The sequence below is a fragment of the Cololabis saira genome, chromosome 9, assembly GCF_033807715.1.
Source record: "Cololabis saira isolate AMF1-May2022 chromosome 9, fColSai1.1, whole genome shotgun sequence".
Classification (NCBI taxonomy): domain Eukaryota; kingdom Metazoa; phylum Chordata; class Actinopteri; order Beloniformes; family Belonidae; genus Cololabis; species Cololabis saira.
The window spans coordinates 2,135,158-2,157,421 of NC_084595.1; the positions used below are offsets into that span (position 1 = coordinate 2,135,158).

At 44.4% G+C, this 22,264-nt stretch overlaps 1 protein-coding gene across 1 annotated transcript; it reads left to right on the top strand.

Moving 5' to 3' along the window:
* Positions 1-265: 265 nt before the first annotated feature.
* Positions 266-13,664, top strand: mymk (myomaker, myoblast fusion factor). Its single transcript, XM_061729783.1, has 6 exons — positions 266-870; positions 1,411-1,525; positions 4,923-5,071; positions 12,704-12,820; positions 12,902-13,042; positions 13,270-13,664. The coding sequence occupies exons 1-6, from the start codon at positions 736-738 to the stop codon at positions 13,537-13,539; spliced, it is 927 nt and encodes a 308-aa protein (XP_061585767.1). The 5' UTR covers positions 266-735; the 3' UTR covers positions 13,540-13,664.
* The last annotated feature ends 8,600 nt before the right edge of the window (positions 13,665-22,264 follow it).

Sequence of the window (22,264 nt, forward strand, 5' to 3'; positions counted from 1 at the left end):
CTCAAGTCCTCGGTTCCTCAGTTCCTCCGTTCTCTCCCCAACAGATGCTCAGCTGAAATAGTCCACAGCCGTCCAGCCGTCCGTAGGCTGGTATGAACCAGCTGTCCCCGTCGGGGGGGGTTATGTCCCCCGTCAGGGGGGGTTTGAACCGTGACGGGCTCCAGCCTCCAATCAGGGGGTTTAAACTTTAAAGGGCCGGCTGGACAGCTGGAACCTTCTGTTGTTTTCAACACAAACTCTGTCCAGTTGGGATCAGACTTGGAGAGGAGAAGGAACTCCCACGGTTCGGCTCTGAGAGAATATAAATCCGTCTGAAGTGAAGACCTTTTTCTCGACATTTGGACTTTTTTCTCCAAAATTCAACTTTTTTCTCTACATTTCTTGGACATCTGGGAACTTTCTGCTGTCTTCAAAACAAACGCAACTCCGTCCAGTTGGGATCGGAGTCGGAGAGGAGAAGGAACTCCGACGGTTCTGCTCTGAGAGGACCAAGTGAAAGGATATTATATATATAACTTTTTTCTCTACATTTTGACTTTTTTCTCGACATTTAAACTCTTTTGTCGACATTTCAACTTTTTTCTCCAAATTTCGACTTTTTCCTCAACTTTTCCACTTGTTCTTTCTTGTTTTCTGGCAGTAGCAGCTAGCTAAGCTCCACCTCGGTCTTAGCTTAGCTAACCTCCACCCCACCCCCACCCCTAGCTGGGCGTAGCTCAGCTAGCTTAGCTAATCATGGGTGCGTTCCTAGCTAAGATGCTACTTCCCGCCGCTAGCAGCCTGGTGTTCCTTCCCGCCGCCAGCGTCGCCGCCAAGAGGGGCTTCCACATGGAGGCCATGGTTTACTTCTTCACCATGTTCTTCACCGCCGTGAGTCTCCATCTCTGCTGACGCTAACAGGCTAACAGGCTAACAGGGTTCTGGTTCTGATGAGGGACGTGCTAACGCTAACTAGCTCTACTAGTCCTGCTTCTCTAAGACCTTTGCTGATGCTTTTCTCTTTAAGCCTTGTGTTAACAAACCTGAATGATCCAGAAAACTGACAAAAACAAGTGTTTTTTTTCTCAAAGTCTGCACATTTACAGATGATCTGATCATTTATTCTGATGATCTGATGATCAATTCTGGTGATCAGATGATCAATAATGATGGTCAGATGATCAATACTGATGATAAGGTCATCAATACTGGTGATTGGCCCCCTGTCCCCAGGTGTACCACACCTGAATGATCCATAAAACGGACAAAAACATGTGTTTTTCTCAAAGTCTGCACATTTACAGATGATCTGATCGTCTATACTGATGATCTGGTGATCAATACCGGTGACCAGGTGATCAATACTGGTGATTGGCCCCTGATTGGCCCCTGATTGGCCCCTGATTGATCCCTGATTGATCCTGTCCCCAGGTGTTCCACGCCTGCGAGGGTCCCGGTCTGTCCGTTCTCTGCTTCCTGCGCTACGACGTCCTGGAATATTTCAGCGTCTACGGGACGGCCTTGTCCATGTGGGTCACGCTGATCGGTACGTATCAATTATTGATTATCCATGTGGGTCACGCTGATCGGTACGTATCAATTATTGATTATCCATGTGGGTCACGCTGATCGGTACGTATTGATTATCGATTATTGATTATCCATGTGGGTCACGCTGATCGGTACGTATTGATTATTGATTATTGATCTGTCCATGTGGGTCACGCTGATCGGTACGTATTGATTATTGATTATCCATGTGGGTCACGCTGATCGGTACGTATTGATTATTAATTATTGATCTGTCCATGTGGGTCACGCTGATCCGTACGTATTGATTATTGATCTGTCCATGTGGGTCACGCTGATCGGTACGTATTGATTATTAATTATTGATCTGTCCATGTGGGTCACGCTGATCGGTACGTATTGATTATTAATTATTGATCTGTCCATGTGGGTCACGCTGATCCGTACGTATTGATTATTGATTATCAATGTGGGTCACACTGATCGGTACGTATTGATCTGTAGATTATTGATCTGTCCATGTGGGTCACGCTGATCCGTACGTATTGATTATTGATTATCAATGTGGGTCACACTGATCGGTACGTATTGATCTGTAGATTATTGATCTGTCCATGTGGGTCACGCTGATCGGTACGTATTGATTATTGATTATCAATGTGGGTCACGCTGATCGGTACGTATTGATTATTGATTATCAATGTGGGTCACGCTGATCGGTACGTATTGATTATTGATCTGTCCATGTGGGTCACGCTGATCGGTAGGTATTGATTATTGATTATCAATGTGGGTCACGCTTATCGGTACGTATTGATTATTGATTATTGATCTGTCCATGTGGGTCACGCTGATCGGTACGTATTGATTATTGATCTGTCCATGTGGGTCACGCTGATCGGTACGTATTGATTATTAATTATTGATCTGTCCATGTGGGTCACGCTGATCGGTACGTATTGATTATTAATTATTGATCTGTCCATGTGGGTCACGCTGATCCGTACGTATTGATTATTGATCTGTCCATGTGGGTCACGCTGATCGGTACGTATTGATTATTAATTATTGATCTGTCCATGTGGGTCACGCTGATCGGTACGTATTGATTATTAATTATTGATCTGTCCATGTGGGTCACGCTGATCCGTACGTATTGATTATTGATTATCAATGTGGGTCACGCTGATCGGTACGTATTGATTATTGATTATCAATGTGGGTCACACTGATCGGTACGTATTGATCTGTAGATTATTGATCTGTCCATGTGGGTCACGCTGATCCGTACGTATTGATTATTGATTATCAATGTGGGTCACACTGATCGGTACGTATTGATCTGTAGATTATTGATCTGTCCATGTGGGTCACGCTGATCGGTACGTATTGATTATTGATTATCAATGTGGGTCACGCTGATCGGTACGTATTGATTATTGATTATCAATGTGGGTCACGCTGATCGGTACGTATTGATTATTGATCTGTCCATGTGGGTCACGCTGATCGGTACGTATTGATTATTAATTATTGATCTGTCCATGTGGGTCACGCTGATCGGTACGTATTGATTATTAATTATTGATCTGTCCATGTGGGTCACGCTGATCGGTACGTATTGATTATTGATTATCAATGTGGGTCACGCTGATCGGTACGTATTGATTATTAATTATTGATCTGTCCATGTGGGTCACGCTGATCGGTACGTATTGATTATTGATTATCCATGTGGGTCACGCTGATCGGTACGTATTGATTATTAATTATTGATCTGTCCATGTGGGTCACGCTGATCGGTACGTATTGATTATTAATTATTGATCTGTCCATGTGGGTCACGCTGATCCGTACGTATTGATTATTGATTATCAATGTGGGTCACACTGATCGGTACGTATCGATTATTGATTATCAATGTGGGTCACACTGATCGGTACGTATTGATCTGTAGATTATTGATCTGTCCATGTGGGTCACGCTGATCGGTACGTATTGATTATTGATTATCAATGTGGGTCACACTGATCGGTACGTATTGATCTGTAGATTATTGATCTGTCCATGTGGGTCACGCTGATCGGTACGTATTGATTATTAATTATTGATCTGTCCATGTGGGTCACGCTGATCGGTACGTATTGATTATTAATTATTGATCTGTCCATGTGGGTCACGCTGATCGGTACGTATTGATTATTGATTATCAATGTGGGTCACGCTGATCGGTACGTATTGATTATTAATTATTGATCTGTCCATGTGGGTCACGCTGATCGGTACGTATTGATTATTGATTATCAATGTGGGTCACGCTGATCGGTACTTATTGATTATTGATTATTGATCTGTCCATGTGGGTCACGCTGATCGGTACGTATTGATTATTGATTATCCATGTGGGTCACGCTGATCGGTACGTATTGATTATTAATTATTGATCTGTCCATGTGGGTCACGCTGATCGGTACGTATTGATTATTAATTATTGATCTGTCCATGTGGGTCACGCTGATCCGTACGTATTGATTATTGATTATCAATGTGGGTCACACTGATCGGTACGTATCGATTATTGATTATCAATGTGGGTCACACTGATCGGTACGTATTGATCTGTAGATTATTGATCTGTCCATGTGGGTCACGCTGATCGGTACGTATTGATTATTGATTATCAATGTGGGTCACGCTGATCGGTACGTATTGATTATTGATTATCAATGTGGGTCACGCTGATCGGTACGTATTGATTATTGATCTGTCCATGTGGGTCACGCTGATCGGTAGGTATTGATTATTGATTATCAATGTGGGTCACGCTTATCGGTACGTATTGATTATTGATTATTGATCTGTCCATGTGGGTCACGCTGATCGGTACGTATTGATTATTGATTAACAATGTGGGTCACGCTGATCGGTACGTATTGATTATCAATGTGGGTCACGCTGATCGGTACGTATTGATTATTGATCTGTCCATGTGGGTCACGCTGATCAGTACGTATTGATCTATCGATTATTCATCTGCTGATCCGTACATATTGATCTATACATTTATTGATCTGTGGATCGATTGATCTATTGATCTACACATCTATTGATCTATTGATCTGTTGATCTATGGATATATTGATCTGCTGATTTGCTGATCTATTGATCTATTAATGTATTGATCTATTGATCTATTAATTTATTGATCTATTGATCTATTAATGTATTGATCTATTGATCTATTAATTTATTGATCTATTGATCTGTTGATCTATGGATATATTGATCTGTGGATCTGCTGATCTATTGATCTGTGGATCTATTGATCTGTTGATCTATACATATCTTGATCTATTGATCTGTTGATCTATTGATCTATTGATCTATTGATCTCTTGATCCATTGATCCCCAGCTCTGGGGGACTTCCAGGAGCCCCAGAGATCCAGCCTGACCATGTTCGGGGTCCTGACGACGGCTCTGAGGATCTACCAGGACCGCTGGGGCTACGGAGTCTATTCTGGACCGATCGGGTCGGCCGTGTTCATCATCACCGTCAGATGGGTGAGAAAAATACTAACCCTCACTAACTAGTCCTGGTTTCAGTAACTAGTCCTGGTTTCAATTACTAGTCCTGGTTTCAGTAACTAGTCCTGGTTTCAGTTACTAGTCCTGGTTTCAGTTACTAGTCCTGGTTTCAGTTAATAGTCCTGGTTTCAGTAACTAGTCCTGGTTTCAGTTACTAGTCCTGGTTTCAGTTCTACTAGTCCTGGTTTCAGTTACTAGTCCTGGTTTCAGTTAATAGTCCTGGTTTCAGTTCTACTAGTCCTGGTTTCAGTTACTAGTCCTGGTTTCAGTTCTACTAGTCCTGGTTTCAGTTACTAGTCCTGGTTTCAGTTCTACTAGTCCTGGTTTCAGTTACTAGTCCTGGTTTCAGTTCTACTAGTCCTGGTTTCAGTTACTAGTCCTGGTTTCAGTTCTACTAGTCCTGGTTCCAGTTACTAGTCCTGGTTTCAGTTACTAGTCCTGGTTTCAGTTCTACTAGTCCTGGTTTCAGTTCTACTAGTCCTGGTTTCAGTTACTAGTCCTGGTTTCAGCTCTACTAGTCCTGGTTTCAGTTACTAGTCCTGGTTTCTACTAGTCCTGGTTTCAGTTCTACTAGTCCTGGTTTCAGTTACTAGTCCTGGTTTCAGTTAATAGTCCTGGTTTCAGTTCTACTAGTCCTGGTTTCAGTTACTAGTCCTGGTTTCTACTAGTCATGGTTTCAGATCTACTAGTCCTGGTTTCAGTTACTAGTCCTGGTTTCTACTAGTCCTGGTTTCAGATCTACTAGTCCTGGTTTCAGTTACTAGTCCTGGTTTCAGTTCTACTAGTCCTGGTTTCAGTTACTAGTCCTGGTTTCAGGTCTACTAGTCCTGGTTTCAGTTCTACTAGTCCTGGTTTCAGTTACTAGTCCTGGTTTCAGGTCTACTAGTCCTGGTTTCAGGTCTACTAGTCCTGGTTTCAGTTCTACTAGTCCTGGTTTCAGGTTTACTAGTCCTGGTTTCAGTTACTAGTCCTGGTTTTAGTTACTAGTCCTGGTTTTAGTTACTAGTCCTGGTTTCAGTTACTAGTCCTGGTTTCAGTTCTACTAGTCCTGGTTTCAGGTCTACTAGTCCTGGTTTCAGTTACTAGTCCTGGTTTCAGTTACTAGTCCTGGTTTTAGTTACTAGTCCTGGTTTCAGTTACTAGTCCTGGTTTCAGGTCTACTAGTCCTGGTTTCAGTTACTAGTCCTGGTTTTAGTTACTAGTCCTGGTTTCAGTTCTACTAGTACTGGTTTCAGTTACTAGTCCTGGTTTCAGTTACTAGTCCTGGTATTAGTTACTAGTCCTGGTTTCAGTTACTAGTCCTGGTTTCAGTTACTAGTCCTGGTCTCAGTTACTAGTCCTGGTTTCAGTTACTACTCATGGTTTTAGTTACTAGTCCTGGTTTCAGTTCTACTAGTACTGGTTTCAGTTACTAGTCCTGGTTTCAGTTACTAGTCCTGGTTTCAGTTACTAGTCCTGGTTTCAGTTCTACTAGTCCTGGTTTCAGTTACTACTCATGGTTTTAGTTACTAGTCCTGGTTTCAGTTCTACTAGTACTGGTTTCAGTTACTAGTCCTGGTTTCAGTTACTAGTCCTGGTCTCAGTTACTAGTCCTGGTTTCAGTTACTAGTCCTGGTTTTAGTTACTAGTCCTGGTTTCAGTTACTAGTCCTGGTTTCAGGTCTACTAGTCCTGGTTTCAGGTCTACTAGTCCTGGTTTCAGTTACTAGTCCTGGTCTCAGTTACTAGTCCTGGTTTCAGTTACTACTCATGGTTTTAGTTACTAGTCCTGGTCTCAGTTACTAGTCCTGGTTTCAGTTCTACTAGTCCTGGTTTCAGTTACTAGTCCTGGTTTCAGTTCTACTAGTCCTGGTTTCAGTTACTAGTCCTGGTTTCAGGTCTACTAGTCCTGGTTTCAGTTCTACTAGTCCTGGTTTCAGTTCTACTAGTCCTGGTTTCAGGTCTACTAGTCCTGGTTTCAGGTCTACTAGTCCTGGTTCCAGTTACTAGTCCTGGTTTCAGGTCTACTAGTCCTGGTTTCAGTTACTATTCCTGGTTTCAGTTACTAGTCCTGGTTTCAGTTCTACTAGTCCTGGTTTCAGTTACTAGTGCTGGTTTCAGTTACTAGTCCTGGTTTCAGTTCTACTAGTCCTGGTTTCAGTTACCAGTCCTGGTTTCAGTTACTAGTCCTGGTTTCAGTTACTAGTCCTGGTTTTAGTTACTAGTCCTGGTTTCAGTTACTAGTCCTGGTTTCAGTTCTACTAGTCCTGGTTTCAGTTACTAGTCCTGGTTTCAGTTCTACTAGTCCTGGTTTCAGTTACTAGTCCTGGTTTCAGTTACTAGTCCTGGTGTCAGTTACTAGTCCTGGTTTCAGTTACTAGTCCTGGTTTCAGTTACTAGTCCTGGTTTCAGTTCTACTAGTCCTGGTTTCAGTTACTAGTGCTGGTTTCAGTTACTAGTCCTGGTTTCAGTTCTACTAGTCCTGGTTTCAGTTACTAGTCCTGGTTTCAGTTACTAGTCCTGGTGTCAGTTACTAGTCCTGGTTTCAGTTACTAGTCCTGGTTTGTGTTACTAGTCCTGGTTTCAGTTACTAGTCCTGGTTTCAGTTACTAGTCCTGGTTCCAGTTACTAGTCCTGGTTTTAGTTACTAGTCCTGGTTTCAGTTCTACTAGTCCTGGTTTCAGTTACTAGTCCTGGTTTCAGTTCTACTAGTCCTGGTTTCAGTTCTACTAGTCCTGGTTTCAGTTACTAGTCCTGGTTTTAGTTACTAGTCCTGGTTTCAGTTACTAGTCCTGGTTTCAGTTCTACTAGTCCTGGTTTCAGTTACTAGTCCTGGTTTCAGTTCTACTAGTCCTGGTTTCAGTTACTAGTCCTGGTTTCAGTTACTAGTCCTGGTTTGTGTTACTAGTCCTGGTTTCAGTTACTAGTCCTGGTTCCAGTTACTAGTCCTGGTTTTAGTTACTAGTCCTGGTTTCAGTTCTACTAGTCCTGGTTTCAGTTACTAGTCCTGGTTTCAGTTCTACTAGTCCTGGTTTCAGTTCTACTAGTCCTGGTTTCAGTTACTAGTCCTGGTTTCAGTTCTACTAGTCCTGGTTTCAGTTCTACTAGTCCTGGTTTCAGTTACTAGTCCTGGTTTCAGTTACGAGTCCTGGTTTCAGTTACTAGTTCTGGTTTCAGTTACTAGTCCTGGTTTTAGTTACTAGTCCTGGTTTCAGTTACTGGTCCTGGTTCCAGTTACTAGTCCTGGTTTCAGTTACTAGTCCTGGTTTCAGTTCTACTAGTCCTGGTTTCAGTTACTAGTCCTGGTTTCAGTTATTAGTCCTGGTTCCAGTTACTAGTCCTGGTTTCAGGTCTACTAGTCCTGGTTTCAGTTACTAGTCCTGGTTTCAGTTACTAGTCCTGGTTTCAGTTACTAGTCCTGGTTTCAGTTCTAATAGTCCTGGTTTCAGTTACTAGTCCTGGTTTCAGTTACTAGTCCTGGTTTCAGTTACTAGTCCTGATTTCAGTTCTACTAGTCCTGGTTTCAGTTACTAGTCCTGGTTTCAGTTACTAGTCCTGGTTTCAGTTACTAGTCCTGGTTTCAGTCCTGGTTTCAGTTCTACTAGTCCTGGTTTCCGTTATTAGTCCTGGTTTCAGTTCTACTAGTCCTGGTTTCAGTTCTACTAGTCCTGGTTTCAGTTACTAGTCCTGGTTTCAGTTCTACTAGTCCTGGTTTCAGTTACTAGTCCTGGTTTCAGTTACTAGTCCTGGTTTCAGTTACCAGTCCTGGTTTCAGTTACTAGTCCTGGTTTCAGTCCTGGTTTCAGTTCTACTAGTCCTGGTTTCAGTTACTAGTCCTGGTTTCAGTTACTAGTCCTGGTTTCAGTCCTGGTTTCAGTTCTACTAGCCCTGGTCTCAGTTACTAGTCCTGGTTTCAGTTACTAGTCCTGGTTTCAGTTACTAGTCGTAGTTTCAGTTACTAGTCCTGGTTTCAGTTACTAGTCCTGGTTTCAGTTACTAGTCGTAGTTTCAGTTACTAGTCCTGGTTTCAGTTACTAGTCCTTGTTTCAATTACTAGTCCTGGTTTCAGTTACTAGTCCTGGTTTCAGTTCTACTAGTCCTGGTTTCAGTTACTAGTCCTGGTTTCAGTTACTGGTCCTGGTTCCAGTTACTTCTCCTGGTTTCAGTTACTAGTCCTGGTTTCAGTTACTAGTCCTGGTTTCAGTTACTAGTCGTAGTTTCAGTTACTAGTCCTGGTTTCAGTTACTAGTCGTAGTTTCAGTTACTAGTCCTGGTTTCAGTTACTAGTCCTTGTTTCAATTACTAGTCCTGGTTTCAGTTCTACTAGTCCTGGTTTCAGTTACTAGTCCTGGTTTCAGTTACTAGTCCTGGTTCCAGTTCGACTAGTCCTGGTTTCAGTTCTACTAGTCCTGGTTTCAGTTACTAGTCCTGGTTTCAGGTCTACTAGTCCTGGTTTCAGTTACTAGTCCTGGTTTCAGTTACTAGTCCTGGTTTCAGTTACTAGTCCTGGTTCCAGTTACTAGTCCTGGTTTCAGGTCTACTAGTCCTGGTTTCAGTTCTACTAGTCCTGGTTTCAGTTCTACTAGTCCTGGTTCCAGTTACTAGTCCTGGTTTCAGTTACTAGTCCTGGTTCCAGTTACTAGTCCTGGTTTTAGTTACTAGTCCTGGTTTCAGTTACTAGTCCTGGTTTCAGTTACTAGTCCTGGTTCCAGTTACTAGTCCTGGTTTTAGTTACTAGTCCTGGTTTCAGTTACTAGTCCTGGTTTCAGCTCTACTAGTCCTGGTTTCAGTTCTACTAGTCCTGGTTTCAGATCTACTAGTCCTGGTTTCAGATCTACTAGTCCTGGTTTCAGTTCTACTAGTCCTGGTTTCAGATCTACTAGTCCTGGTTTCAGTTCTACTAGTCCTGGTTCCAGTTACTAGTCCTGGTTTCAGTTACTAGTCCTGGTTTCAGTTACTAGTCCTGGTTTCAGTTCTACTAGTCCTGGTTTCAGTTACTAGTCCTGGTTTCAGTTACTAGTCCTGGTTTCAGTTACTAGTCCTGGTTTCAGTTCTACTAGTCCTGGTTTCAGTAACTAGTCCTGGTTTCAGGTCTACTAGTCCTGGTTTCAGTTCTACTAGTCCTGGTTCCAGTTACTAGTCCTGGTTTCAGTTACTAGTCCTGGTTTCAGTTCTACTAGTCCTGGTTTCAGTTACTAGTCCTGGTTTCAGTTCTACTAGTCCTGGTTTCAGTTCTACTAGTCCTGGTTTCAGTTACTAGTCCTGGTTTCAGTTCTACTAGTCCTGGTTTCAGTTACTAGTCCTGGTTTCAGTTACTAGTCCTGGTTTCAGTTCTACTAGTCCTGGTTTCAGTTACTAGTCCTGGTTTCAGTTACTAGTCCTGGTTTCAGTTCTACTAGTCCTGGTTTCAGTAACTAGTCCTTGTTTCAGGTCTACTAGTCCTGGTTCCAGTTACTAGTCCTGGTTTCAGTTACTAGTCCTGGTTCCAGTTACTAGTCCTGGTTCCAGTTACTAGTCCTGGTTTCAGTTACTAGTCCTGGTTTCAGTTACTAGTCCTGGTTTCAGTTACTAGTCCTGGTTCCAGTTCTACTAGTCCTGGTTTCAGTTCCACTAGTCCTGGTTCCAGTTACTAGTCCTGGTTTCAGTTCCACTAGTCCTGGTTCCAGTTACTAGTCCTGGTTTCAGTTACTAGTCCTGGTTTCAGGTCTACTAGTCCTGGTTTCAGTTACTAGTCCTGGTTTCAGGTCTACTAGTCCTGGTTTCAGTTACTAGTCCTGGTTCCAGTTACTAGTCCTGGTTTCAGTTACTAGTCCTGGTTTCAGTTACTAGTCCTGGTTTCAGTTACTAGTCCTGGTTCCAGTTACTAGTCCTGGTTTCAGTTCTACTAGTCCTGGTTCCAGTTACTAGTCCTGGTTCCAGTTACTAGTCCTGGTTTCAGTTCTACTAGTCCTGGTTTCAGTTACTAGTCCTGGTTTCAGTTCTACTAGTCCTGGTTTCAGTTACTAGTCCTGGTTTCAGTTCTACTAGTCCTGGTTTCAGTTACTAGTCCTGGTTTCAGTTCTACTAGTCCTGGTTTCAGGTCTACTAGTCCTGGTTTCAGTTACTAGTCCTGGTTCCAGTTCTACTAGTCCTGGTTTCAGTTCCACTAGTCCTGGTTTCAGTAACTAGTCCTGGTTTCAGTTACTAGTCCTGGTTTCAGTTACTAGTCCTGGTTCCAGTTCTAGTCCTGGTTTCAGTTACTAGTCCTGGTTTCAGTTACTAGTCCTGGTTCCAGTTACTAGTCCTGGTTTCAGTTCTACTAGTCCTGGTTTCAGTTACTAGTCCTGCTTTCAGTTACTAGTCCTGGTTTCAGTTCTACTAGTCCTGGTTTCAGTTCTACTAGTCCTGGTTTCAGTTACTAGTCCTGGTTCCAGTTACTAGTCCTGGTTTCAGTTCTACTAGTCCTGGTTTCAGTTCCACTAGTCCTGGTTCCAGTTACTAGTCCTGGTTTCAGTTCTACTAGTCCTGGTTTCAGTTACTAGTCCTGGTTTCAGTTCTACTAGTCCTGGTTTCAGTTACTAGTCCTGGTTTCAGTTCTACTAGTCCTGGTTTCAGTTCTACTAGTCCTGGTTTCAGTTACTAGTCCTGGTTCCAGTTACTAGTCCTGGTTTCAGTTCTACTAGTCCTGGTTTCAGTTCTACTAGTCCTGGTTCCAGTTACTAGTTCTGGTTTCAGTTCTACTAGTCATGGTTTCAGTTACTAGTCCTGGTTTCAGTTCTACTAGTCCTGGTTTCAGTTACTAGTCCTGGTTTCAGTTCTACTAGTCCTGGTTTCAGTTACTAGTCCTGGTTTGAGTTACTAGTCCTGGTTTCAGTTCTACTAGTCCTGGTTTCAGTTCTACTAGTCCTGGTTTCAGTTACTAGTCCTGGTTTCAGTTACTAGTCCTGGTTTCAGTTCTACTAGTCCTGGTTTCAGTTCTACTAGTCCTGGTTTCAGTTACTAGTCATGGTTTCATTTACTAGTCCTGGTTTCAGTTACTAGTCCTGGCTTCAGTTCTACTAGTCCTGGTTTCAGTTCTACTAGTCCTGGTTTCAGTTACTAGTCCTGGTTTCAGTTACTAGTCATGGTTTCAGTTCTACTAGTCCTGGTTTCAGTTACTAGTCCTAGTTTCAGTTACTAGTCCTGGTTTCAGTTACTAGTCCTGGTTCCAGTTACTAGTCCTGGTTTCAGTTACTAGTCCTGGTGTCAGTTACTGGTCCTGGTTTCAGTTCTACTAGTCCTGGTTCCAGTTACTAGTCCTGGTTCCAGTTACTAGTCCTGGTTCCAGTTACTAGTCCTGGTTTCAGTTACTAGGCCTGACATCACAGGGGGCGTGTCCGGGTAGTGAGGGGGCGTGTCCTGGCAGTAAAAGGGGCGTGTCCTGGTAGTGAAAGGGGCGTGTCCTGTCAGTAAAAGGGGCGTGTCCTGGTAGTAAAAGGGGCGTGTCCTGGTAGTAAAAGGGGTGTGTCCTGGCAGTAAAAGGGGCGTGTCCTGGTAGTGAAATGGGCGTGTCCTGGTAGTAAAAGGGGTGTGTCCTGGCAGTAAAAGCGGCGTGTCCTGGTAGTAAAAGGGGTGTGTCCTGGCAGTAAAAGCGGCGTGTCTTCCTCTCCAGCTGCAGCAGATGAGGCGCCGCAGGGCCGTGTACCCGGACCGGAGCGTTTACACCCAGCAGGTCGGACCCGGATGCTGCTTCGGGGCCCTAGCGCTGATGCTACGCTTCTACTTCCAGGTGAGTGGCTAATGGCAGCCATCGGTGACTAACGGTGACTAACGGTGGCTAACTGTGGCTAACGTTAGCGTGTCTCCGCAGGAGTGGGACTACGCCTACGTCCACAGCTTCTACCATCTCTCTCTGGCCGTGTCCTTCGTCCTGCTGCTGCCAAAGAAGAACCGCTACGCCGGAGATGGGCAGCACGCCGCCAAGCTAGGCTGCATGACGCTCTGCTGCTGCGTGAGTCGTCAGACGGGGGAGTTCCTCCAGGAACCTCAGGAGATAGTTTCCCCTCTCCATGTTAGCATGTCATGTCTGTGTTAGCATGTCCTCTCCATGTTAGCATGTCATGTCTGTGTTAGCATGTCCTCTCCATGCTAACAAAGACATGACATGCTAACATGGACAGATGCTACCTAGCTTCTTGCTTCCTAGCGGTTCCTTGATTATTCTTCTTCCGTCTCCAGACGATGAGTCCCGGTTCCTCCGAAGACGACGCTGAGAAGAAGAAGAAGCAGAAGAAGAAGAAGCGGTCGATCTGGACCGTCGCCACAGAGACGGCGTGGCCCCCGGGGGGGCGCAGCTCCCCCACCCTGCCCCTCTACGCCCCCCCGGGGGGGCCCAGCACCCAGGGGTGCCCCAGCACCCCCACCCTGCCCCTCTACGCCCCCCCACCCTCCTCCCCCGTCAAGGGCACCAGCATCAGCCGGCTGAAGGAGCTGAACGGCTGGAAGTGAACCGGAGACTCCGCCCCCCAGGGGCGGAGCTAGAGGGGGGGCCGGGGGGGACTGGACCCCCCTGGAATCTGATTGGTCCCCCCAGATGATTGACATATCAGGGCGCCGCCCACGTCTCGTCGAAAGGAGCCAGTTTTGAAATCAGTGATTCCTGACTGCTATTTTCTTTTTTTTTTTTTTTTTATTTATTTATTTTTTTTTTTCATTTAATTTGTTTTTTTTTTTATTTTATTTATTTATTTTCTTTTTTTATTATTTTTTTTTCTTTTCTTTTTTTAATTTAATTTATCTTTTTATTTTATTTATTTTTCCCTCCTGTACAGTAGTTGGCGCTATGTAGCACAAAGAGTTCTTATTAGTAATCCACCTTATTAGGAGGAGAAGAAGAAGAATCACCACAGAAGAAGAGGAAGATTTGAATCAGCGTCGTTATCTTTGCTAAGAGATCGACTGAATAAAAAGAGGAAAAGGAGAAGAAGTTCTCTGTCACTTTTTAAACTCCGTCACTTTTGTGTTCAGAAAGGAGATCGTTTTGCTACAAGCCACGGGTATCAAGCTAACGCTAACGCTACATCTCATGGCGTCTACAGATCACTGTCAGTTTCCAACGGCCGCTAAACATTAACGTCTACATTTAAGTCGGGTTGCCGCTTATATTTACCTGTTTCTGTTTGTGAGTAACTGAAAGGTATAGGCGTGTATTTACCAATTTTGTTAAAAAGTTTGCTTATTTTCTCTTCTTTTTTTACATTTTGTACAGTGTGAATAAACTTAAATTTATATATATATACACAAATGTCATCTCCTGTGCTTAATATGGACATTTCTACATTTAGAGACTCCAATTGCAATTGATTGCTGGAGAAACTAATTCATTGTCAGTGGCCACAGTTACATGATGTTTTTTAATTCTGAATTAATTATTCAGAATTAAACTATTTTCCTTGGAGTTTACATGGAAATGGTCATTCTGAATTGAGGTTTCCATGGAAACACGTTTGATGGTCTTTCTCCAATTCCTCTCCAGGTCTGGGGGTTGGGAAGGTTCTGATTGGATAGGGGGGGGACCGGAAGTTAAACTACTGGAAGACAAACTAACTTAGCCGCTACAGCTTTGAAAAGATCACCATTCTGATGTTTCCTGTTTCCATCTGTTCTTTTAATGATTTCTATTTATTAAATAAATGGTCTCTGCTCTTGACCAGCGTTTACTGCTGCTGCATCTGGAAACTTTGTTAGAAAACCAGCCCAGCGCGGAATATAAGATCATGGAGACAGACGGGGAGGGAACGAGCAAAAAGAAAGACCAGAATTAATTTAAAGAGGAATGAGTGTATACATGATCACGGAATTCTTCTATCCGGATTTAAAATCGGAATAAACAAGGCACTTACTTTGGAATTAAGTTTAATTTGGCCATTTCATTTGGAATTAGGTGTTTACATGGTCATTTTTACTCATTTTGAATCAGATTTAATTTTAATTCTGAATTAAATTTTTATTAAATTAAATTAATTAAAATAATTATTAAATTAAATTAACTATTTAAATTAAATTCAAATTATGTAAATATGAACACATTAATTAGTTAGTTAGTTAGTTATTCCAACACTCAGGGGTTAGTTAGTTATGGGGGTGTAACGATGGTGCTGGTACCCTGGAATACATGGGGGTGTAACGGTGGTACCCTGGAATACATGGGGGTGTAACGGTGGTGCCGGTACCCTGGAATACATGGGGGTGTAACGGTGGTGCCGGTACCCTGGAATACATGGGGGTGTAACGGTGGTACCCTGGAATACATGGAGGTGTAACGGTGGTACCCTGGAATACGTGGGGGTGTAACGGTGGTACCCTGGAATACATGGGGGTGTAACGGTGGTACCCTGGAATACATGGAGGTGTAATGGTGGTACCCTGGAATACATGGGGGTGTAACGGTGGTACCCTGGAATACATGGGGGTGTAACGGTGGTACCCTGGAATACATGGGGGTGTAACGGTGGTACCCTGGAATACATGGAGGTGTAACGGTGGTACCCTGGAATACATGGGGGTGTAACGGTGGTACCCTGGAATACATGGGGGTGTAACGGTGGTACCCTGGAATACATGGAGGTGTAACGGTGGTACCCTGGAATACATGGAGGTGTAACGGTGGTACCCTGGAATACATGGAAGTGTAACGGTGGTACCCTGGAATACATGGAGGTGTAATGGTGGTACCCTGGAATACATGGGGGTGTAACGGTGGTACCCTGGAATACATGGCGGTGTAACGGTGGTACCCTCGAATACATGGAGGTGTAACGGTGGTGCTGGTACCCTGGAATACATGGGGGTGTAACGGTGGTGCTGGTACCCTGGAATACATGGAGGTGTAACGGTGGTGCTGGTACCCTGGACTACATGGGGGTGTAACGGTGGTGCTGGTACCCTGGAATACATGGGGGTGTAACGGTGGTGCTGGTACCCTGGAATACATGGGGGTGTAACGGTGGTGCTGGTACCCTGGATTACATGGGGGTGTAACGGTGGTACCCTGGAATACATGGGGGTGTAACAGTGGTACCCTGGCATACATGGGGGTGTAACAGTGGTGCTGGTACCCTGGAATACATGGGGGTGTAACGGTGGTACCCTGGAATACATGGGGGTGTAACGGTGGTATCCTGGAATACATGGGGGTGTAACGGTGGTGCTGGTACCCTGGAATACATGGGGGTGTAACGGTGGTACCCTGGAATACATGGGGGTGTAACGGTGGTGCCCTGGAATACATGGGGGTGTAACGGTGGTACCCTGGAATACATGGGGGTGTAACGGTGGTGCTGGTACCCTGGAATACATGGGGGTGTAACGGTGGTACCCTGGAATACATGGAGGTGTAACAGTGGTGCTGGTACCCTGGAATACATGGGGGTGTAACAGTGGTACCCTGGAATACATGGGGGTGTAACGGTGGTACCCTGGAATACATGGGGGTGTAACGGTAGTACCCTGGAATACATGGAGGTGTAACGGTGGTACCCTGGAATACATGGAGGTGTAACGGTGGTACCCTGGAATACATGGAGGTGTAACGGTGGTACCCTGGAATACATGGAGGTGTAACGGTGGTACCCTGGAATACATGGAGGTGTAACGGTGGTGCCCTGGAATACATGGGGGTGTAACGGTGGTGCCGGTATCCTGGAATACATGGAGGTGTAACGGTGGTGCTGGTACCCTGGAATACATGGGGGTGTAACGGTGGTACCCTGGAATACATGGAGGTGTAACTGTGGTGCTGGTACCCTGGAATACATGGGGGTGTAACGGTGGTACCCTGGAATACATGGGGGTGTAACGGTGGTACCCTGGAATACATTCAATTCAATTCAATTCAATTTTATTTATATAGCGTCTAATACAACAGAGTTGTCTCTAGACGCTTTACAGAGACCCATACCCAGAACATGACCCCCGAGCAGTTATTACATAAACAATGGCAGGTAAAAACTCCCCTAGTGGGAGAAAAACCTTAAGCCAAACAGTGGCAAGGAAAAACTCCCCTTTAGGAGGGAAGAAACCTTGAGCAGGACCAGGCTCATAAGGGGGGACCCTCCTGCCGAGGGCCAGACTGGTGGGTCAGGGACGGCAACAGCACAGCAGGCAGGTGGAAGCAGCAACGGGATGACCAGGGGTGGGGACCGCAGGCCAGCACGCAGCTCCCGAAGCTCCGGCCCAATCAGCAAGTCCCAGGTTGGGGTGCAGGGTCAGGGAAAGACTTGTGCTCCGTAATGCAAGCTACAAGCCACCCACGACCACCTGCAGGACAAAAGAATACATGGGGGTGTAACGGTGGTGCTGGTACCCTGGAATACATGGGGGTGTAACGGTGGTACCCTGGAATACATGGAGGTGTATTGGTGGTACCCTGGAATACATGGGGGTGTAACGGTGGTACCCTGGAATACATGGGGGTGTAACGGTGGTACCCTGGAATACATGGGGGTGTAACGGTGGTACCCTGGAATACATGGAGGTGTAACAGTGGTGCTGGTACCCTGGAGTACATGGGGGGAACAGAGAGCGTTGTGTTCTGTCTGTGAGTTTTCTCTGCACCAGAACCACAAAGTGGTTCCTGTAGAAGAAGCAGTCGGTGAGCTGAAGGAGCTGCTGAAATCTGACTTAAAGTCTCCGCAGGACAAGAGGAACAAATACAAACGAGTGGAGGAAACATATAAAGATGTGGTTCAACACTCGGAGAAGCAGCTGCTGTCCACAGAGAAGCAGATCAGAGCAGAGTTCAACAAACTCCATCAGTTCCTGAAGGAGGAAGAGGAGTCCAGACTGGCAGCTCTGAGGGAGGAAGAGGAGCAGAAGGGGAGGAGAATCAGCAGGGAGATGAAGAGTGTATTGTTTTTGTGTGGTGTGGGTTCAATGACAACACCGTATCTTGAAGATGCAGGCAGGTTTATATAGCAGTTCTTAATAGCAGTTACAGGCAGCTCGACTCAACTCTTCTTCGTCGGTTGATCTGCACAGACGCGCTGCGCCCCCTACTGTCAGGATTTATAAACAGAATTCCATTAACAACAGATACCAAGCAAATCTCATTTGCTGTTATCATTACATCTTCCTTTTTTTTTTCTTTTAAAAGTAAACCTTTCTACTTTTATAAACATTTTACTTATTTAAGTAAACACAGTTAACATTAATAAAATCTGGTTATGTTAACCTCAAACTGTACCAAACAAGTACATAAATGCATCTAAACCTTAACGCAATCTGATGACCTCAGAATCAACATATAAACTAATTTAAATCTGTTCAATGAGTCTCTCAGGTGGCTTCACATTTCTTGAAGACTTTCTGAACGTTTGTTCTTGCTTCTGAGCAGGTGTCACAGGTAATAGAGTCCTGAGCGTGTGTGTAGGTTGTTCAGCAGCCTCAGACGTCTGTTCTCCAGTTGCAGTTCCTTTGAGAAGATCTCTGCGATTACGTCTCAGAAGAGCTCCGTCTTCCGTCTGGATGGTGTATGACCTTGGTTGAACTTCACTTAGAACTTTTGCTTTCTGTCTCCATGTGTTTGTTTTGTCTTTAAACCTCACTTCGTCCCCAGTATGCAGTTCAGGTAAGTTCTTTGTTCCTCTGTCATAATAGAACTTCTGTTTTACTTTTTGCTGCTCTTTGAACGTTTTCACACTGTTACTTTCCTCTGTTTTAAGTAAGCCATCCTGGATGGGCAGGTTTGATCTCAGGCGTCGTCCCATAAGGAGCTGAGCTGGCGACACGCCACACTCGAGTGGTGTCGTGCGGTACACTAGCAGGCTCTGGTAAAAGTCAGTTTCACCATCTCGTGCCTTGCTCATCAGCCTCTTCACTGTTTGGACTGACTTTTCAACTAGCCCATTAGACTGCGGGTAATGTGGACTTGATGTTGTGTGAACAAAGTCCCATGCTGTGGCAAACTGTCTGAACTTCATGTTAGAAAATTGTGGTCCATTGTCAGTAAAAACTTCACTCGGCACTCCATGTCTCGAGAATATGGCTTTCATGGATGTAATCACAGCCTCTGCGGTGGTGGTGTGCAATCTACAGACTTCTGGATACAGTGAATAATAGTCTGTGACCACAATGTAGTCCTTTCCTCCAGAAACAAAGAGGTCAGCACCTACCTTCTGATAAGGGCGGTCTGGCACGGGGTGTGGCTTAAGTGGCTCCGCAGGATTTCTAGAGTGATATTTCAAACATATTGCACAGTTTGACACTTCATTAGTCACATCCTGATTAATACGTGGCCAATACATCACCTCACGTGCTCTCTTTTTGCATTTTTCAATGCCAAGATGTCCTGCGTGTATCTTCTTGAGCATGTCTCCTCGTAGACTCTTCGGAATCACTATCTTGCTTCCCTTGTAGATGATACCTTCCACTATCGATAGCTCTGCTCTGCAGTTCCAGTACTCTTGAATGACAGATGAGCAGTCTTGCTTACAGTTGGGCCATCCATCAATGATAGTTTTGCTCAAGGTTTCTAATGTGTCATCTTCACTTGTCTCTGCTCTTATGAGCTTCATTTTTTCATCTGCAACAGGCAGTGCACTTGTGATCATGTTCACATATAATTCCACATCATTGTCCATTTTGGTGTTTGCTGGCTCTTTTTGGTCAACAGCTCTGGATAAAGTGTCGGCTGTGTACATCAGCTTACCAGGGGTGTACATCACGTTGAGTGTGTATCGTTGCAGCCGGATCATCATCCTCTGGATTCGCAGTGGACAGTTGTTAAGTGGCTTCTGGAACAACGCGATCAGTGGTTTATGGTCAGTTTCAACACTGATTGCTTGCCCTGACACAAACTGGTGGAATCTTTCACAGGCATATGTTATGCTGAGCAGTTCTTTCTCTATTTGTGCATATCTTGTCTCTGCGTCTGTCATGGAACGCGAAGCATATGCAATAGGTTGCCAGTCATCAAACTTTTGCATAAGAACAGCTCCAAGCCCACTCTGTGATGCATCTGATGAGATCTTAATGGGTCTCACTGGGTCATAAAACTTCAGCACCGGCTCTTCTGTGAGCAGCGTCTTTAAGTTGCACCACGACTTCTCATGTTCGTGATTCCACTCCCATTCAATTTTCTTTTCTGTCAGCTGTCTCAGTGGCGCCATCTTTTCAGAGAGATTAGGTATGAATTTCCCCATGTAATTTATCATACCATTAAACCTCTGTACATCCTTTTTACACTGTGGCCTTGGCATGTTTTCTATTGCTGACACTTTTCTGGGATCGGGTCTGACGCCTTCACTGCTCAGGATGTCACCCACAAATGTCAGTTCCTTGACTCCAAGCTGGCATTTTTCTTTGTTCAGCTTAAGATTAGCTTTTCTGGTTGCCTCAAGAACATTTCTTAGTCTTATGTCATGCTCAGCTTTTGTGCTTCCCCACACAATAATGTCATCCATGGATGTGTCCACTCCTTCCAGGTGCTCATAGATCATATGTATTGTCTTATGATACACTTCAGGTGCTGAGGCAATGCCGAATGGCAGTCGCCGGAACCTATATCTGCCAAATGGACTGTTGAATGTGCATAGTTTTGAGCTTGCATCGTCCAACTTTAGTTGCCAAAATCCTGATGATGCATCTAGTTTGCTAAAATATTTAGCATTTGCAAACTGTGACATTATTTCTTCTCTTGTAGGCAGTTTGAAATGTTCTCTCTTTATGGCTCTGTTCAGATCTCTAGGATCCATGCACACTCTTAGCTTGCCATTCTTTTTCTCAACAATGACCAGCGAACTCACCCACTCTGTTGGTTCATTGATCCTTTCAATGACCTCCAGGTTCTCCATCCTGTCCAGCTCATCCTTCAGTGGCTTTTGAAGAGCAAATGGTACTTTGCGGCATGGATGTATGACTGGTGTCACGCTGTTGTCCACTCTGATGGTGTGTTCTCCTGAAAGGCAGCCAAGACCCTGGAACAAGTCACTGTATTCTTTCATTAAATCATCATAGTCCATATCATCATCAGTTTCCACAATAAGCACTCTTTTAATTAGGTTCAGTTTCTCACAGGCATTTAAACCTAATATGGGCTGCACATTCTTCGGCACCACGATGAATGTTAGTGTATGTTGTTTGTCCTTGTGTGTCACTTTAACGATGCATTTACCTTTCACAGGTATTTCCGCTCCTGAGTATCCACTTACTTTCACTTTAGTTGCATGTATTTTTGGTCTGGGTCTGATTTTCTTGAACTCTGCCTCTGATATGACGTTCGCTTGGGCACCGGTATCCAGTTTAACCTCCATGTGAGTGTCATTCACCTTGAGTGTCATCATCCAATCCTTTTTTCCGACTTTGTTTTCTGTCACAGCATCTACATAGAACTCCTCTGTTTCATCTTCATCCACTGTATGGACTTTGCTTTGTCTTGGGGTACTATTTCTGCAGCACCGAGCATAATGGTTACTTTTGTTACAGTTGTTGCATGTTTTGCCATATGCCGGACATTTTTTAGGAGGATGCTGTGTGCCACATCGACCACAAGTCTTCCCTTTACTGTCTCTGTTAGTTAGTAACTTTGTATGTTGTTTAATGTCAGCGGTAGCACTCCTTTTATTGACTCTGTGTGTGTTTTTATTCACAGCATCTACCTTGCAGCCGTCACTGAACAGTTCTCTTGCTTGCTCTTTCACAGCCTCAGCCGCTCTGCACAGTTTCAATGCTTTTTCCAGGTCGAGATTTTCCTCTCTCAGTAGCCTCTCTCTTAGACCATTATCAGGAATCCCGCACACGAGTCTGTCCTTTATCAGGGAGTCTGCCAGCCCGCCAAATTCACACGTCTTGCTTCTGTTGCGTAGCTCGGTCACATACTGATCAATTGTCTCTCCAGTCTTCTGTGCACACGTGAAGAATTTGTGCCTCTCAAACGTCACGTTTCTCTTTGGTATGCAGTATGCTTCAAAATTGTCCATTATGTTCTCCAAATTTATTTCGTCTCCATCATCAAACGTGAAGTTATTATATACTTCAAGTGCTTCCTCACCCACAACGTGTAAGAACACTGACGCTTGCTTTTTATCACTTTCCTCGTCAAGTCCAATTGCTGACAGGTACAAAGCAAAGCGCTGCTTAAATCTTCTCCAATTTTCAGCCACGTTCCCAGTAAGCTGAAGAGCGGGTGGTGGTTGTAAGCCATTCATGTTGCCGTCGTTTTAGCAACACCACGTTC

Coding starts and splice junctions, on each gene's coding strand:
- mymk (XM_061729783.1), top strand. CDS start 736: ATGGGTGCGTTCCTAGCTAAGATGCTACTTCCCGCCGCTAGCAGCCTG. Junction 5,072..12,703: donor TCATCATCACCGTCAGATGG/GTGAGAAAAATA, acceptor CTTCCTCTCCAG/CTGCAGCAGATGAGGCGCCG. Junction 12,821..12,901: donor TGCTACGCTTCTACTTCCAG/GTGAGTGGCTAA, acceptor GTGTCTCCGCAG/GAGTGGGACTACGCCTACGT.